General features: G+C 37.3%; 1 protein-coding gene across 1 annotated transcript in view; it reads left to right on the top strand.

The window, feature by feature from the left end:
• The window catches only part of celf5a (cugbp, Elav-like family member 5a), a 294626-nt gene that overhangs the window by 234857 nt on the left and 39555 nt on the right, over nucleotides 1-20214 (top strand). Inside the window, exons 4-5 of the mRNA XM_059342003.1 lie at nucleotides 3182-3310; nucleotides 10375-10454. Coding sequence (XP_059197986.1) covers nucleotides 3182-3310; nucleotides 10375-10454 — 209 coding nt within the window. The remainder of the gene's footprint in view (nucleotides 1-3181; nucleotides 3311-10374; nucleotides 10455-20214) is intronic.

Below are 20214 nucleotides of genomic sequence, written 5' to 3' on the forward strand. Positions count from 1 at the left end.
GGTGACGCTGTTAGCACTCAATGTGTTTTCTTGTGTTTGTGAGACTTCACATATTTTTGGCTTGTGCTGAAAAACACAAATTAAACAACACGAGTATAAAGAAAAGCTGCCCTGAAGAAAAAGGCAGTTCATTGTAGTGTGTGTGTGTGTGTGTGTGTGTGTGTGGTCTGTGATCTGTCATCTGTAATCTTCTGTGTCAGGGTGTGTCCCTCTATTGCTCCCTCCCCCTTTAGATATGTGTAAATGACTGTAGGTGTTTTGCACTCTTTGTGTGTCTGTTTGCACACTGTCTGTGCTGCAGTGTTGTAGATAAATGAGATAATGTTTCTATTGCCGATGAACACAACACCTGAATTCCCAAGGTAGCATTTTAGTTCAGAGCAGCCACAGCAGAATCCTAGACGGTGGAACAGATCTCCTAGATGATCTGTTTTCATGCGTTGTTAGCTTGTTTTCAAAGCACAGTCACTTTGCAGAACATGCACTCCATCTCTCTCTCAGCCACAGATGATGAACTCCTACTAAATGCTACTATTATAAATATAACATTTATATAAAGTCGTTCAACTCCTGCATGTGTTCAGATTAATATCTCTTTCAGATGTGATGCAACAAGCCAGCAGACTGAACATGAATCCAGTGTGAAAGGCTTTTTGTGCAGCTCTCTGTGCACCAGTATTACACAGGAATGTGATATATAGTGGCCAATGATCCCGTTATACTTGGAGTCTTATAAATATTATTCCATCCAGCTGGAGGTGACGTTGCCAGTTAGTAATCTTTCAGCTGAAGGATGGATGTGTCGTATTTTAAGACATGCCACATGTGAGCTGTTCATAGTATGATCGTCAGAGTGCAGCTCATATGAAATTGATAGGGTCATGCATTAATTCACAACTTGTCAGATCCCCATCATCTACTTGAAGAAGAGAGTTAGTAGAGTCCAGGAGGAACGTAAAGGGCAGTTGTATGGCTGGTTGTGTGTGCTGTGTGTGGCTCTCCAGCTGGATATATGAGATGTGGTCTGGCGGCATTCAGGGAAATCTGTGCAGTCCGGCCCCTCCCCCCGTTCCTCGACTCATCCAACCTCAGAATTTATATTCTCCCTCCAGCAAAAGGAAGGACCATCTTGGCCTTTCATTTTCCAGTTCAGGGCTTTCCTTTTTTTGCAGATAAATGCTCTCCAATCCACCATGACAGATGTCACATTGCATCACTTCTGTTTTGATACATAGCCTCTGATCCTGCCACTTGCAATAAGGAGGCAGCACCAGGGACGCCCCTCCCTAGACAACGCTCTGACATGGGTGATTATTTAAAAGGTGCATCATTGGTGGTGCTGAGTGCTGAAACCCTCGCCTGGCGCCGTGTCCGCGTGCGCTCGCCGCTATGCCCGTTGCAGGAATGTGGGTATCGGCTTGTGTCTGGGTCAGAGAAAGACAACAACACGACACACTCAGTAGTCGTCACATGTCACCCTGACACTGTGCAATACCTCTGGCAGCGATTTATGCTGCTCCCAACCTCTTCACAGCAGCAGCCGCTAGTCCTGTCTCTCACTCAGTCTCTCCACTGTGACTTCACAGGTCAGAGTTGGAGAAACAATCTGTATAAAGGGAAGGTTTTAGTGCCTCTGCTGCCAGCAGAGACTCGCTGCACAGTAGCATTAATCATACAAGGCCAGAGTACATCAGTAAACACAGTGTGTCAGGTCAAGGTAAAGATCAGATCCCACAGCATTTAACAGGACTCAATAGCATACAGGCTATCTATTGAAAAGTCAGCATTATTCATGGCATGTCTCCCAGCCTTCGTTGCTCGCAGGAGAGACACGCCATTGTTCACTGAAGAGCATACTGAAATATTTCTCTGGCTACACAAAAAACACTGGATCAGCAGCAATTAGTAGAGTAAGAGAGAGATAAAGAGAGGAAGGGAGGGAGGCAGTTGAAAAAGAATGAGGTTGAAAAATGTAGAATCAGCGAGAGAAAAGGAAAAGCAGAAAAGAGAGAGAGGGGAGATGGAGAAGAATAGAGAGGAAAAAGAGAGAGAGACCAAGGGAGAGAGTGGGTAAAAGAGAGAGGAAGAGCAGATTTTCAGCCGGTACAGTGTGGTGTGTAGGAGGCTGGAGCTGCCTGCTGGAGCCCCTGGTGCTTTTAAAGGACCAAAGACTTGCTCATTGTCTTGGGTCTGTGTGTGTGTGTGTGTGTGTGTGTGTGTGTGTGTGTGTGTGTGTGTAACCTCTTCATTAGTCTTCCCGTTGCTCTTCCCCCTAGCCCCTGACCACTCACTTACCCCCAGCAGCTACAATATAGTATTTGCCCATATGGGACTAAATCCAGACTACAATGACCAGGCTTGGGAAAGACATAATTAGGGAACCTGGTCTCACAGGAATCCGTGAAATAGCCACAGATTCGCTTAACTCAAAATCCGTGGAATAGCCACGGAATCACTCAAATTTCCGTGTATTTCACGGATTCCTGTGAGACCAGGTTGTAATTAGGATTGTAACAGTTTGTGTATGCTGCAACATCACAATACAGGGGTCATGGTTCAGTACATGCAGAATACATGAAATGTACATTTTTGCGCTTAATTTCACCAAATTTCAAGTGTGATGTCTGTCTACAAACTTTTACCTGTTTGACGGCGGAGCGGGGACCACGTGCAGGTTCCTGTTTGTCTACAACAGCAGCGGAGAGAACGTTTTGTATAAGACAAGCATGATGTTAGCGTTGCTCCACGCTGTAGGTTATGTGAATGGAAACATATCTAACTCATGGATAGTATCACCAACATGAGCCCAACGACTTATCCACACAGCCTTTATACGCAAATGCAGAAAAAGCTCAAATAATAACTAAAGTGTTGGCATTTAAATTGGTGTGTAGCCAGTTCTATTTGCCGGTGGGCAAAATGCTGTCAGTCCTCAGCAAGATGACTTTGTCTTTGATACTTACATTACTGTCTGTTAAGAATAAATGAACAGAAATGTACCCTGTGCACAGAAGCGTGACTTGTGTGCACCTATCTGTGTTTGCTTCCAAGCAAAAAGAGACTTCTTGGAAATTAAACCCCCTCCTGTTCCAGTAACAATGATGAGGTTTATGTTCTCAAATTGGTTTAGTAATTGAGGTCAAAGTTATAATTTAACCTTTTGTCTTGTTGTTTGTTCCAGAAGACAGGAAGTTGTTTGTTGGGATGCTGAACAAACAACAGACCGAGGAGGATGTTTACCGCCTCTTCGAACCCTACGGAGTCATCGAGGAGTGCACTGTCCTAAGAGGTCCCGACGGAAACAGCAAAGGTAGAGCTACGAACAGTTGTCAGCATTATTTAGGTCACTGACAGAGAAGTGACAGTGCATATGAGCATTTACATCAGCTGGGCTATGTAAAGTGCATGTGACATATGCACCAGATATAGGTCAAATCTGACATAATTATAAATATTTTTACGGCGTGCTGTGTGATGTGCTAGTCAGCTGCAGGCAGTGACCACAAAAAAAGTTGAGGCTGATTTCAAATACTGTTCAATTAATGCAGGACTTTTATAATTAGGATTTATAAGAGACATTAAGTGGATAATCCGTTGCTTTAACCTGCTTTTGTTCAGTTTGTAGGCAATGTATTCATTTTATGTGGCAGTAGACCAGGGGTGTCAAACTCAAATACACAATGGGCCAAAATTTAAAACTTGAATAAAATCGCGGGCCAACATTGAACAAATAAACATTTTAATATAAACCAAACATGTTTTGCTTTTACATTAAATATGGAACCAGCAACGCTTATAAACATACAATATATAACTAAATAGTGCAGACATGCAAAGTCAAATTTCAAATAAAAAACACATCATCATATGCCTCTTTTCTATTTGCATCCTTCTGATTTAAATATCAAAATAAACATTTTTCAACAGGTTAATACATTCTGCCTTTCTTTTCTCCATTTTTGGGAAGGGGTAGCTGGGAGACAGCTCTAGCTTGAGGTTGCTATGACGACTGTCACAGAGGAGCGTTTCTGGGTCCTGTCCTGATTGACGCGCCAAAACAACAGCAGGGCATTGTGGGATTTGTAGTATTAGCGGTGAATGCGCCGTATAATACCCGCGGGTCAGCTTTTATAGTACAATAATTATATAATAATTTGGTATTGCCTCGCGGGCCAAATAAAATTACACTGCGGGCCAAATTTGGCCCGCGGGCCAGAGTTTGACACCCCTGCAGTAGACCCTTAGAAATTGAAGTATTTAGAAAAAGTATCTTGTCAGTTTTTAAAAGTTAAAAAAGACAGAAGGGGAGTTGTGGATATACTATAAAAGGGTAATCTGTGATGAAATCCAAAGACCAGATACAAAACCAAGGCTCTCCATTTGGTAACCAGCGGCAACCAAACAAGACACCCCATTTATGAGTAATTATAATCCCATCAAATGCAGCAATGACTCAAAAAATATGAGTAATTCTAAAAAGCTGACGTTGCCATCACAAACTCCACCCCAGCACATATCCCCTTCCTGACAGAAACTCCTCTACATTACAAAGCCATGATTTCTATTCTGTTACTGTCCTCGTTTTCTGTTTTTGCAGTGTTCACTTGAAGCATTTTGTCCTGTGGAGGTACCACAGGCCCTTACTGTAACTGGGATACTGTAGTGTTGATATCTCACAGGCCCTTTTTAAAAAAGCAAAAAACTTTTGGAGACATCAATTCCCTCTGACATGCAGCAAAGAGCAAAGGGACTAGTGGTTTTTCATGTCCCTAAAGCCTATTCCCCAGCCTGCGCTTATGGAAATTGTTGTGGAATTATATCTAAGGGGGTTTGAAGCCGGAGCGTTGTGACTCTGCAGTGGTTTGCAGGAGAAAGGAAAGATGGGTGTCAAAACGATTCAAGTGTTCCTGCTGTGAGGATGGAGGCAGCCAAAGGAAGCTGCCAGTGGTGGAAAGTTACTATATGTACATTTATTTAATTACAGTTTTCTTGGCTACATCCATTTAATGCTATACTTTATACTTATACTTATATATAAGTATACACTACTGGTCAAAAGTTTTAGAACACACCAACTTTTCCAGAATTTAATTGAAAATGATGCAGTTTAATGTCTCAGTGTTCTCTGAAATTAATGTACATTTGCAACATTTAAAATTCTTTATTGAGCATGATAGTGTTTTGAAAGTAAAAAAAAGATTCAAAATCACATTTTATGTTGGACTAAAGGACTAAAAAAAGACACAAAATGACCAAAAAAAGACACCAAAAGACACAAAATGACTTAAAAAATACACAAAATGACACAAAATGTCTTAAAAAATACACAAAATGACCAAAAAAGACACAAAAAGACACAAAATGACTAAAAAAAGACACAAAATGACAAAAAAGACACCAAAAGACACCAAATGACTTAAAAAAGACACAAAATGACTTAAAAAAAAGACACAAAATGACTTACAAAGACATGAAAAGAATTCAAAAATGGACAAAATAGCCCAAGACTCCATAGAGTTAAGTTGTTAACCCACTTCTTGTTCCCTGAAAAAGGCCTACTTGTATAATTCTGAAATGTACATTATTTTCCAGTTTTGGTTCAGCTTACCTTTTTTTATTTACCTCTGGCAGTTCACCACTTACCTTTGGACCCTTTCAAGCTGTTCATTTGACTTGAACTGCTTGAATTTCAATAAAAAACTGGAAAAATTGGGGTGTTCTAAAACTTTTGACCAGTAGTGTACGTATTTGCCTCTTATACTTATAAAGGCCAATAATGTACTTTGGGTAATTACATTGCAGGTTCACATAATGCATTAAAAATATATAAATTCCTGCTGATAAATCATCATAAATTAAGCTAGCCAGCAGTATACTAAGTAATTGGCTCCACCTTTACCAACATTAAACATTATATACTGTGTTATCAGAATAATAAATGGGCCATTTTGCATAATTCTTCTTTCAGTAGTCAAAGTATATTTTGATACTCATACTTCTGGTGGACTTTTACCTGTAACATAATATTTCTCCACTGTGGTTTTGTCACTTTTACTTCAGTAAACTTCCACCACTTGCATTTACTTCTGTGGCTTTGCAGCATTTGCACTCTGTCTAAGTCAAATCTCTGTGTTCAAATAGTAAAAATGCCAGACTCCAAACATTACTATCATATTCATCTCTGTCCGCTGATGTGTGTATTAGTTTGTGATATTTGTTTCTTTTTATTGCTTTCTGATAGAAAACCTAAAACAAATAAGATATCCTCAGCCCTTGCTGGCAATAACAAATCTTGTTATTTTGCACTCGGACATTGCAAAATCCTATTTGAGCAGAATTATGTGCAAAAATATATTTAGTGTTATTCCTCCTTAGCTATTGCACAGCTGTTCCCAGAACGAAATAAAATTATGGAAATAATTTCCACCTAAATAAAATGCAGTTTTCAGAAACAGTTTTGTTGAGTGAACAAAATGTAAATATGTTGGGTCAACATGATGTATTTGCGTTACTGTTACTTAATTACCAGGGGTCAGTCCAACTAGATTTGTAAGGGTAATTGTAACATACTAACGTAATTTTCTTGGGCCATTTAAACGTGTATGACATTATTAAGAATTACTTTATTTAATAGGGTAGTTACAACTACTTTTTAAAATAGTGAAGCACATGAATTAATTGTGCTGAGCCAACAAAACAGTTTTAAGATTACCTTTATCATATGAAAATGAACATAATAGTAATTATTCAGGAAATAAATATTATATTCAGCAATTGAATTAGGTTGTTTTAACATAAAGTATTCTAGTAAATTTTAAAGTGTTGCATTTTATGCTAAAACTACATGTTTTAAAACTGTTCAACCACAAAACATCATTTTATTTAGTAGAAGCTACATGTTAGACTAAGGAGAAGGTAACAGACACCCAGTTTGCTTTTTTTGAGTGTATTAACACTCTTGTCTGGTTTGTTTTTAAAAGGCAGAGGCAATGCATACTGCAGCTTGTCAAGTATATTAAGAGTTAAATTCATAATTATATTGGCATATAGTTTGTACTACTGTAAGTTTTAGAACACACCAACTTTTCCAGAATTTAATTGAAAATGATGCAGTTTAATGTCTCAGCGTAGTGAAATTAATGCACATTTGCAACATTTAAAATTCTTTATTGAGCATGATAGTGTTTTGAAAGTTAAAAAAAGATTCAAAATCACATTTTATGTTGGACTAAAGGACTAAAAAAAGACACAAAATGACCAAAAAAAGACACCAAAAGACACAAAAGGGCTTAAAAAATACACAAAATGACCAAAAAAGACACAAAATGACTTACAAAGACGTGAAAAGAATTCAAAAATGGACAAAATAGCCCAAGACTCCATAGAGTTAAGTTGTTAACCCATTTCTTGTTCCCTGAAAAAGGCCTACTTGTATAATTCTGAAATGTACATTATCTTTCAGTTTTGGTTAAGCTTACCTTTTTTTATTTACCTCTGGCAGTTCACCACTTACCTTTGGACCCTTTCAAGCTGTTCATTGGACTTGAACTGCTTGAATTTCAATAAAAAATGGAATGTTCTAAAACTTTTGACCGGTAGTATATATCATCAATATATTAGTGTCCGGTGTTGGTATCAGTGTAAATGCTGTCCGACAGGTGCCATTATGAATTTTTTTACACTATATATAATGTTGAAAATGTTGCTTGGCATGCTTTAGATAATAAAAAATGGAAAAATTGGGGTGTTCTAAAACTTTTGACCATCTTTTTGAGTGTATTAACACTCTTGTCTGGTTTGTTTTTAAAAGGCAGAGGCAATGCATACTGCAGCTTGTCAGGTATATTAAGAGTTAAATTCATAATTATATTGGCGTATAGTTTGTACTACTGTAGCAAAGTCCTTGTACAGGTCATGCCAAGCTTTAGCTCTTTTCTATCCATATCTCAATAGGGGGGTTGGGGTTTGACAGCTGAATGGGCATCTTGATTGGCTGCTGTCCACAGGGGTAAGCTCATTAAGAGGGGAATAATGGCAGGGCGGCTGGGTCAGCCTGTATAGGTGATAAGGAGAATAAAGTGTGAAAGATTAAATAAGAATAGAAAAGAAACTTGAAATGAAATGAAATTAGGTGAAATAGGGTGTAATTATAAGAAGGGATGGTGGCTCGGTACACTGCAAAAAATGTGTGTAGAAATTACAGTAAAACACTGTCAAATTGCATCAGAAATAAGGTGTAACATTTAAAATTGTATATTAGTGTAGTAGGCACTTAAGTCAAGGAATAGTACACAACTTAAATTGTAAAAATATTTTTAAAAATGTATGTAAAATTAATGGAGAAATACCATAATGTCACAAAGACACAATTACCCTGAAAATAACCCCCACTGGATTATTCAGTCTAAATAACAGTTTTTTCCCCCTGATATTTATATTTAAATTTACAGTAGGAAACCCACTCACTGTATTTTTAACGGTGAAGTTCTGGCAACCACAGCTGCCGGTATTTTACCGTAAATTAAACAGATTTTTTTTTTACAGTGTAGTTAGTACTGCTGCATCGCTGCAACATACTCAGGTGCAGTCCTTTTAAGTTTAAATGATAAATAATAAACTTAATAATAAACTTACAGACACTGTATCATCTGCACACACTTTATTATTAACTTATTATTAATTATCAAAATTATTAACATACTTAATATGGTGTTAAAAATATTAAAATGGGTGCAACTAAACCTATTTATAAACAATTAATTAGAATTTAATTGTTTGTTAATGGTAAAGTAACTATAAACTTACATTAATAGAAATGTATATTATAAATGATATACACCTATACACCTTTATACATGATTAAGTTAGTTAAACATTAATAAATGATGTATTTACCCTTCTAAATGGTCTATAAACAGTTTATAAATGATGATTAAACATTAATAAACTATCTGTTTACTGTTTATAAATGATGGTTATTGTAAAGTGTTACCGTGCATGAATACATAGGGACACCATACTTGTCTTGAAAACTGATTACAAGATGTTCAGTTTAATAACTGAATAATTAATGTACAACATCTCACTTTGTGAACTCCTTTTCACTTTATCTATTACTCACAATATTCCCCCAGGACATTGGACCGTAGAGTGTTGCTTCTGTGGTTCCTGACATCGTCATGCTCACAAATATTGATCAGAACTTCCTGTTGTGGGAACGTAAAACTCTGCTGAGTTCTGAAATTGAGTGGTTTTCTGTTTAGAAACATTATCAGCTCAGCCAGTTTAGCTAGTATTTAATATGCACAGACAGGCATGTGGTGCTAAATAGCATGCTTTTCTGCTTCATCAGTGCAATCTTTAGCCTGCAGCTTCTGCCTGCTTGTCTGCCTGCCTAATGCCCGGAGTGGGGCAGCCTGCTGTGCAATGAGAGCCTCTCGCTGCACAGTGATTTCTGTGGTGTCAAATACAATTCAACATCCTTTATTAATATACCGTAGGCTTTTAAGCTCACTCGAATGAATACATTTACTGTATATATATATATATATATATATAGTGTGTGTGTGTGTTCGTATACCTGCATGTGTGTGGAAGTACAGAAAAGCCAAAACATAAGACAGTTTAAAAACAAATATAAAGACATCATCTTCACAAAGTACAGACATTTAGAAAAGCCTCTGTAACATGGACATATGTAGACTGTAGTTTTGTAATACACATGGTAATTGTATTTATGTTTATAATATTTATATTTATATAGTAATTTACAATATACATGTATAGGTATTTACAATGTAATATAAATTGTTTATAGTATATATATATATATATATATATATATATATATATATATATATATATACAATTGTTTATAATATTGGTATATGACTATATTGATTATTCATATATATATATATATATATATGTATATAGATATAGAGACCTGTTAAGGGACTCGATAAGTTTTTTATTTCTTCCTACTCCCTTTCGAGCTTGCAGAAAGTGTTTGTCTTCTCAATTATTTTTTTGCTTTTTTGTTTTGTTTTTATTTATTCATCTATTAACCCATTGAAGCCTGGAAAGTGTTTACGTCGTTTTGTAGTATTTGTATAAGCTCTCAAATACTTGTTGAATTTCATTTCTATCTGCTACAGAGGCTGAAAAATCTATTATTTAGTAGAAGAGTTGACACTTTTTTTTCCAGAATTTCCAGAAAATTAGAGGCTTATTTTAAAATCGCCCAGCGGTTTTTCAGGCCTCAATGGGTTAATATTTAAACTTGTTTTTTTGTTGTTGTTTTTTTTACTTGCATGTTCGAAATAAAGACAATCAATCAATCAATCAATTAAATCAATCTGTTCTCTCTTCCAGGTTGTGCCTTTGTCAAGTTCTCCACACATACTGAGGCTCAGTCTGCAATCAGTGCCCTCCACGGTAGCCAGACCATGCCAGTGAGTACAACTCTAACTCCTTTACATGTGGAAACAGAGAAACACACACACACACACACACACACACACACACACACACACACACACAATGCAGCATCCATCAGATGCAGAACACGTACATATAAAACAGCAATCACAATAGCTATAGGCAGCCCTGCTCTCTTGATTAAGAGCAGTAAACTCTTGCTTTTGAACTTCCCCCCAACTTCAAAGTTTTAATCAATTTATAGAAAGTGCAACCATCCTCATAAATATATGAGCTTTAAAAACAGATACAGCCAGAAATAGCCTTCTGTCTCTTTAATTAACATGGTACTTTAAAAAAAAAAAAAATCCAAATCTAATTTCCAGATAAAACTGTTTAGAATGATAATTGAATTTTGGGTGAGTCATCAATCAGTAGTTCTGCTTGCATAATCAGTGAATATAACTCCAGTGTGAGATTACATTTGCTCGTTATGTAAGCACACCATGTCCTCTGAATTTTCTCTGTATTGGATTTACTATGAGAGCAGAAGCTGTGCTGCTCATTTGTATGTGTCTCATGTTTAGGCATGGTCCCTGTATACCTGATGGTGTCAAAATAACAGCTACTTACTGTGCACTCCAAACCTGAATAGAGTTATTCTCCATGACATCTCCGGCGAGCGGACAGAGACTCACGTCTCATATTATACAGTCGCTTGAAGTATATTCTGCTTTTATACTCTTTTTTTTTTTTGTTTCGGGAACTCTCGCCTCGGAGAAGCAGGGACCCTGAACTCTCTCCCACCCTATCTCACAGATGTTGTGTTTCACTGTATGATTTCATTATTAATGGTTGCCAATGTGTGGCTCAAGAGAGGGGAAGCAGAGAGAAGGACTAGAAGCCAGCTGTGCCATTTTTGGCGCAACCTCCGAGTCAATCTAAGTGCAAATGACTGCAGGTCATGAGGAAAGACTCTGGATGTCCATTCTCCATAGATACCCTCCTTCTCTGTTGCTCCATCCCCCTATCTCTGCTAGCTCTCTGCCCTCACTCGTCTCTCTTTGGCAGCCTCTCGGGATATTAGGCAATAGACTTGTTTACTCCACCTTTCACCACATTGGCTGCTGAATTATTCATCTAACTATAAGCAGGGGGCAGAAAAGAGGGGGGTTAGAGAGAGTGAGAGACAGAGAGAGAGAGAGAGAGAGAGAGGAGGGCAGAGGGAGAATGAGTGAATGGACAGGATTTATACCTCCTGCTCTGGTAAATTGATTATAGAAATCTGATCAGCATCTCATATCCTGTGGCTGCTGGAGGAGAGGGCACAGTGTGCCTGCCTCGCTGAGATTAGCGGACCGCCAGTGGACCATTACGCCTCAGTAGGACGCCGCTATTCACAGCAAAGTGTTCAGCAATGATCCTGGTAAAACATCGGAACATACATCCTGTTTTAGTTTTAGTCCACGTTATTTGCAGAAGAGTCACGGCTGCAAAAAGAAATCATGCAAAAGTAAAATGATGGAATATATATAAATCTTTCACTTGCACTGATGATACAATGATGGTGTGAACAGCTCACACTCAAATCAAAAGTACATACTTACCTCTTAAATATAGTTATCTTTATCAATCTAGCTTGTCAATACAACACGACACAGCAGTGTCTCTTTCCAGAAATCATGATTCAGGTAGAATCATGACACAAGACACAAATTGACCACAAAATGATCCAAAAATACATAAAATGACAAAAAAGACACAAAATGACCAAAAAAGACATAAAATGACCCAAAAAGACACAAAATAAGACACAAAATGACCAAAAAAAGACACAAAATGATCATAGAAAGACACAAAATGACAAAAAAAAAAACACAAAATGACCAAAAAAGACACAAAATGACCAAAAAAAGACACAAAATGACAATAGAAAGACACAAAATGACAAAAAAAAACACACGAAATGACAAAAAAAAGACATAAAATGACCAAAAAGACTAAAACACATGAACACTTTAACACAGTGGAGACAGAGCTGACTTCCAAAATGATTTGGCGACCCCCAGAAATCATCTCACGACCCCAAGGTTGAGAATAGCTGGATTAAATGACTCATGCCTGTTCTGCTTCTGCAGCAACATGGCCCGAATAGTTTGGACAAACAGTTAAGTTAGAGTTAAGTTAGAATCTCTTGCCCAAAAGGTACCAGGTAGTGAGGCCTTCCTGGTAAAACATCGGAACATACATCCTGTTTTAGTTTTACTCCACGTTATTTACAGAAGAGTCACGGCTGCAAAAAGAAATCATGCAAAAGTAAAATGATGGAATATGTATAAATCATAAACTGATGATACAATGATGGTGTGAACAGCTCACCCTCTAATCAAAAGTACATACTTACCTCTTAAACATAGTTCTCTTTATCAATCTAGATCATGGGTGTCAAACTCGCGGCCCGCGGGCCATTTGCAGCCCTCGTGACGATATTTTGTGGCCCCCACCTTGATATGAAAGATTTAATTTAATGTGTCTTAATTTAATAATTGTGTGTCTTTTTTAATAATTTTGTGTCTTTTTAAAATAATTTTGTGTCTTTTGTGGTAATTCTGTGTCTTTTTTTGTAATTTTGTGTCTTTTTAAAATAATTGTGTGTCTTTTTGGGGTCATTTTTTGTCTTTTTTGGGTCATTTTGTGTCTTTTAGTAATTAAGTAATTTAGTAAGTAATTTAGTGCTTTTTCAGTCATTTTGTGTCTTTTTTGGTCATTTTGTGTATTTTTTTTGGTCATTTTGTGTATTTTTTTTGGTCATTTTGTGTATTTTTTTAAGTAATTTACTTTTTTTCTGTCATATTGTGTCATTTTTAATTTTTTTTTAGTAATTTTGTGTCATTTTGATACTGCCTTCAGCGGCCCCCAGGTAATTTGAGTTTGAGACCCCTGATCTAGATAATCAAACTCAAGATAATCTACAGACCTTGTTGTAAGAAGTTTCGGCACTCGGGACAGAATGATGCAAATTCTTTTCTACCTCTATTCAATTGAATACAGTTCAAAGACAAGATATTTAATGTTTAAAATGAAACTTCATTTTTTTGTATATATATACTAACTGTGATGAATTCTGCATTTAGTTTTAGTTTATAGTTCCATCTGTTTCCATTATATTTGAGATGAGGCAGACATCTCTTCAACTTTCAGCAACTCACACCAAAACAGTGTCAATAGATATCACTGCAGACAAGTGAAAATTTGTATTTTGTATTTTTGGGTGAACAAGGTTGATTTGAACAGGAAATAAAACGAGAAACAATACAATACTGGATACATTCAGAACTTATAAAAGGCAGCCATAGCATGACGATTGTTTTAAGTGATCATCTCATTCCTACTCCATTAGGGCTGATAGAAAGATTTTCTAAATCAGCTATTCTCAACCTTGGGGTTGGGACCCCAATTGGGGTCGCGAGATGATTTCTGGGGGTCGCCAAATCATTTTGGAAGTCAGCTCTGTCTCCACTGTGTTAAAGTGTTCATGTGTTAATGTGTTTTAGTCTTTTTGGTCATTTTGTGTCTTTTTTGGTCATTTTGTGGTCAATTTGTCATTTCATGTCTTTTTTGGTCATTTTGTGTGTTTTTTTGGTCATTTTGTGACTTTTTTGGTCATTTTGTGACTTTTTTGGTAATTTTGTGTCTCTTTTTTGATCATTTTATTTCCTTTTTTGGTCATTTTGTGTCTTCTTTTGGCCATTTTGTGTCTTTTTTTGGTAATTTTGTTTCTTTTTTTGGTGATTTTGTGTCTTTTTTTGGTGATTTTGTGTCTTTCTGGTCATTTTGTGTCTTTTTTGATCATTTTGTGGTCAATTTGTGTCTTTTTTGGTCATTTTGTTTCTTTTTTGGGTGATCTGAACTGTGCGTGTGAGATTCTGTTCAGTGAGCGGGGGTCGCAGACAACATGCATGTTAAATTGGGGGTCACGACTAAAAAAGGTTGAGAAATACTGTTCTAAATAACGAAGACAAACTGAGCCAGCATATATATATATATATATAAGTGTGTTGAACAGACTGGGAGAATAAAGCCCTTGCTGAGCCGTTGAAATGCTCTGAATATTAACACTGCAGCTAACTAACTACAGCCATTTGATAGATCTACTGCCAATCCCCGAAAGCATGAGCACTCACTGGCTTCTTAGAGTTTATGAGTGTGCACATACACGCACACACACCAATGCATGTGTGTGCATACATAAACATGGACAAACAGAAGCACTTTGTGGCTAGCACATTTGCATGAGCACACACACACACATACACACAATCTCTCTCTTTCTATATTGCTCCTCTGACTGTTTCACTGTCACATGCTCGTACAGCCACAGGCTAGGGTCAAAGGCTCCCTGACTGATCTTATTTTCCAGCTCGGAGGACTTGAGCTGAATACATTTGTGTTATTCATGTAGAGGGGAGTGGACATTTTGTATGTATTGTATGTGTGAGTCAGGAAGGGAAGAGAAAATCAGCATGGACTCCTAAAGGAAAGTAGGTATGTGTGGAGATAAATGATGGTCAACCAATGCATAAATATACTATGCATACTTGTGTGGGAGCATATATATGAGCACATGTTCTCATCCAAATGAAAAATTATCTGCCAATAGCTAACTATGACATAATGTCGCTGTATGAAGGATGATAGCAAGATAGTGTAAGTGTATGAATTATATGAGTGCATCAGCAGGTCACATATAAGACCTTGGCTGGATCTCCATCACACCCTAACCTGTCATATTTCAAGCATGCATACCTCAGCCTCGTTCAGCTTTCACACACACACACACACACACACACACACATTCTTGTACTTCTATCTTTGTGAGGACCCTCATTGGAACAGTGAATTCCCTGCCAAGGTTATAATAGTTTTGGATTTGGTCTTTTTTTTTTTTTTTTAATTGACAAAGACGAAAACGAAGGACATTTTCACTATAATTTTAGTTAGTTTTGTAACCACACAATACAGTTTCAGTTAATTATCATTATCATGTAACCTTTAACCCTTAAAACAAAGTCTGGAAAAAAAAAAAAAGCCTTTAAAGAAGTGAGGACCGGCCGAAATGTCCTCACTTTGCAAAAATGTCCTCACTCTGTTGGTTAGATACGTGTTCCGGTCCTCACTATGTAGGAAGTACAAGAACACACACACACACACACACACACACACACACAAATTCTTGTACTTCTATCTTTGTGAGGACCCTCATTGGAACAGTGAATTCCCTGCCAAGGTTATAATAGTTTTGGATTTTTCATTAGTTATAGTTTTAACTTCGTTGTGATTTTTTTTTTTTTTCAAATTCAGTTAGTTTTAATGAGTTTTTAGAGTGAGTTTGCTAGTTTTAGTTTAGTATTTATTCTTTTTAAATGCTTTAGTTTTGGTTTAGTTTTTATTACTTTTAGTTTTTTTGTAATGGGGTATTTGTTGGGGTGGGAGATTAAAAGAGGTCACAGTAAATTTTGTCTTTATTTCCTTTGTCTTTTGTTTTTTTTAAAGTTGACAAAGATGAAATCGAAGGACATTTTCACTATAATTTTAGTTAGTTTTGTAACCACACAATACAGTTTCAGTTAATTATCATTATCATGTAACCTTTAACCCTTAAAACAAAGTCTGAAAAAAAAAAAGCCTTTAAAGAAGTGAGGACCGGCCGAAATGTCCTCACTTTGCAAAAAATGTCCTCACTCTGTTGGTTAGATACGTGTTCCGGTCCTCACTATGTAGGAAGTACAAGAACACACACCACACACACACACACACACACACACACACTCCCACTGTGCAGGATATGAGTGGCTCAATTAAACATTTAAACGCTTGTCTTTTTTTTTTTTTAAGTTGACAAAGACGAAATCGAAGGACATTTTCACTATAATTTTAGTTAGTTTTGTAACCACACAATACAGTTTCAGTTAATTATCATTATCATGTAACCTTTAACCCTTAAAACAAAGTCTGAAAAAAAAAAATGAAAAAAAAAAAAAAAAAAGCCTTTAAAGAAGAAACGTCCTCACTTTGCAAAAATGTCCCCACTCTGTTGGTTAGATACGTGTTCCGGTCCTCACTATGTAGGAAGTACAAGAACACACACACACACACACACTGCCACTGTGCAGGATATGAGTGGCTCAATTAAACATTTAAACGCTAGAGCTGTAAAGCAAATTGCCGGGATTCAGTGGGGCCGTGTAGGAAGTAAGTCCCGGGACAGATTTACACCGAGATGAGGGGGGGGTGTGGGTGGTGTGGGTCAGGTCCACAGAGCCATGCTGATTTTTTCCACTCCGTACCCACGTCAGCTCTGCCTGGGTTTGAGGCTGTTTTAGCTGACACAGGGACCGACACAGAAACACTGGAGCAGGATGATGGAAGGATAAGAGCAGAACAAAGGAAAGCAAATGAGGTAAAGTTTGCATAGAAGAGGGAGCTGAATGATTGAGAGTGAAGAGAAGAGCAAAGAGGGTATGAAAAAAAAAAAATAAGCAACGTGATTCCCCAGCTGCTGGATCTTCTCTATTACCTCACACACACATGCAGGTGCCATGAGTGCCAGGATTTGATACTCAACTAGACACATTGTTATGATGTACAGATCAATATGTCACTGCCTTAAATTATGATAAAATGAAAGGTGCAAAGGCAACAAAGCAGCACATAGTACAGTATAAAAATGCTGGTTTAAGTCAGAAAACAGTAATGATCTCATTGTGTATTCAATGAGATGCAGACTTTTAATGTCAGTGTTTCACAAGGATGATAGATCTTCGTGCCGCTACTCATTAAACAACGTTCTGCCTTTATATTTTTAAGTTAATGTTTATTTTTTAAGATCTGTCATCTCCCCCACGAGTATTTCTACTCAGGCAATTTACATTCTAATAACCTAATAGATTACAGTCATCCATTATTTTACCACCCAAGCTCGAAGAAGATGTGTATTTATGATTCCATGGGTGGTAATGCCTTATCAGTACAACAAGCATGGAACTGCATTATGCAAGGGACATAAATTACAAGATATGTAATACTACTGCTGTAGCACCTGTATATGTGTGGCAAAACAGATAATTTATATCTATCGGTAGGTGTGTGTGTGTGTGTGTGTGTGTGTGTGTGTGTGTGTGTGTGTGTGTGTGTCTAGTTCATATCTCTCTGTCCGTTAGTCAGACTGACCTCTGATTTCGTATGTGGCTTGCGTATGGCACGAAGGTGTGCATCCTCAAGAATTTTTAATTCATTTTTCAAAATTTAATTATTTACGTAATGTACTGTTTCCGATCGGACGCCTTTTAGTCTAGACGGATTTCAGAAAAAAGGCCTCCTATAAGAAGTGAGCAGCATTTATGGGTACAAGTCGGGAACCGGCCTACCTTACATATCTCAAGGGTGCTGAGTCCAAAAAAAATGGTTCCCAAGCGAAATTTTGAGTTTTTGACCTTCTAATTTGTATATCAAATGGCCACCAAATTGCCCATCTTACACAGTCATTGGACCATTTCCCCTTAGTTTTTTTGTAAGTAGGCAATCAAAGATGAGGAAATTAAGTTTCTGGATCTATAGTCTAGGGTCAGAGCAAGAATATAGTGGAGGCTCAGTGTCTTTTTTATGTATATATATATATATATATATATATATATATATATATATATATATATGCAAAATACCAACTGGAATTTAAAAGTGATATTGATTGAATATTTATGTCGGCCTTGAAAAAAAATGACACAAATAATGCTTAATTTCACCATAAAAGTTGGTATTTTGCATATATGTATATATATATATATATATATATATATATATATATATATATATACATATATGTATGTATATATATGTATATATATATATATATATATATGTATATATATATATATATACACATAGACACATAGGCATAAAATGACCAAAAAAGACACAAAATAAGACACAAAATGACCAAAAAAAGACACAAAATGACCATAAAAAGACACAAAATGACAAAAAAAAATACAAAATGACCAAAAAAATACATTAAATGACCAAAAAGACTAAAACACATGAACACTTTAACACAGTGGAGACAGAGCTGACTTCCAAAATGATTTGGGGACCCCCAGAAATCATCTCACGACCCCAATTGGGGTCGGGACCCCAATGTTGAGAATAGCTGGATTAAATGACTCATGCCTGTTCTGCTTCTGCAGCGACATGGCCCGAATAGTTTGGACAAACAGTTAAGTTAGAATGTCTTTCAGGTAGTGAGGCCTTCCCCATCTGACACTTGAAACCAATACAGCGATATACCAAATACAGGATCAGTCTTTCTTCTGGCTTTACTTTGCAGTAATGCAAGCTGGCATATAAGTTAAAGAAGTATGGGATGTATAGCTGGGCGTGCAGCTTAGACAGACACCAAGCCTGCTTGGCAATGAGAAGGAAGTGTAAAGAGGCAGACTTTCCTTTTGGTTCTGAATCTCAGTAGTGCCTTTTTATCCTCCCTGTTTAACTCCCCTTCCTTCAGTGGCTCTCTAGGCAGCTGGGAGCCGCCTGGCAGGGGGATTCTGCTCACACTTGGCAGCTTAAAAATTTAATGAGACTTTTACTTCACACTTCATCCTGCTCTCTTTATAGCAATGGAGATTCTACTCACTGATATCCTGACAGGCCTAACTGGGAAAACCTGGGAGATAAACAAATGTGGCATTGGATGCTTAGCCGATAAGCCGTACCATTCAGGTGACCAAGGAAGAAGCAGTGGGAGGGCCAAGTCAGTGTAAAGACCTCCTTGAAAATAGCTTTGCAGAGAGTGGGACAAACATGCAAGAGTATGAAAGAGAACGGCAGAAGGCTCTTATACAACCAGACATGTCATGTCAGCCTCGTTAGCGCTCGTTAAGACGGAGTCGCTGGATTTGTCTCCAGTCATTAATGAGGAGATGTTGTGTCAGAGTTGCATGTACCCCATGCACACCGTTTGACCATTTTAAACTTAAAATCTCAAGAAAAAACACATGAAAAACGACTGAAAATGGACTAACTCCAATGCATTTCAATGGATGTGGAAGCAGAGAATGTCCGAGTGTCTTGAGTTAGCTATGCGCACTGTGATTGGCTCATCGCTTTTGGGGGTGGGGCTTAGCCATAGGTGAATTCCATAGACTGTATATAAGTAATGGACGTAGTATACTCATCGCCATCTTGCGTCGCCATCTTGTTTCCGATACGCGGAGCAGACCATAATTGGACTGTGGAGGAGGAGAGGGATCTGATCACTGACTACAGCCTCTCTACACCTCAGCCTGACTGAGAGAAGCTGCTGCTAATTCATGTTAGCATTAGCTGGAGCATTAACTGGGATGTTAGTTTTGGCTAGCAAAAAAACACCTGACCTCAGAAAACTGAGCAGCGACTCCTTGGAGTGTCTGTTAGTCCAACCAAACACTGAACAAGACATTTAATGAACAAAACGTTCAAATAAACTGTCATTAAGTGAAAATACAGTGAAAGGGTCAAAGTTATGAGACCAAACCGCTAAACGTCCTCTTTTCTATCTATATAACGTTATATATAACTTTATTGACACGTTGCCGTGGATACGCATTGTTCTGCTTCTCTCCTGATGACGGCTCGCCTTGTCAGTGACCTGTCAATCAAAGGTAGCCCCGCCCCAAATCATACGATTCTTTATCTTCTATTTTCTTCTAAATGGGGCCATTATTAGAACTATTGACATCAAATTGTCTTGAAGAAGATTTT

The sequence above is a fragment of the Centropristis striata genome, chromosome 9, assembly GCF_030273125.1.
Source record: "Centropristis striata isolate RG_2023a ecotype Rhode Island chromosome 9, C.striata_1.0, whole genome shotgun sequence".
Lineage (NCBI taxonomy): Eukaryota > Metazoa > Chordata > Actinopteri > Perciformes > Serranidae > Centropristis > Centropristis striata.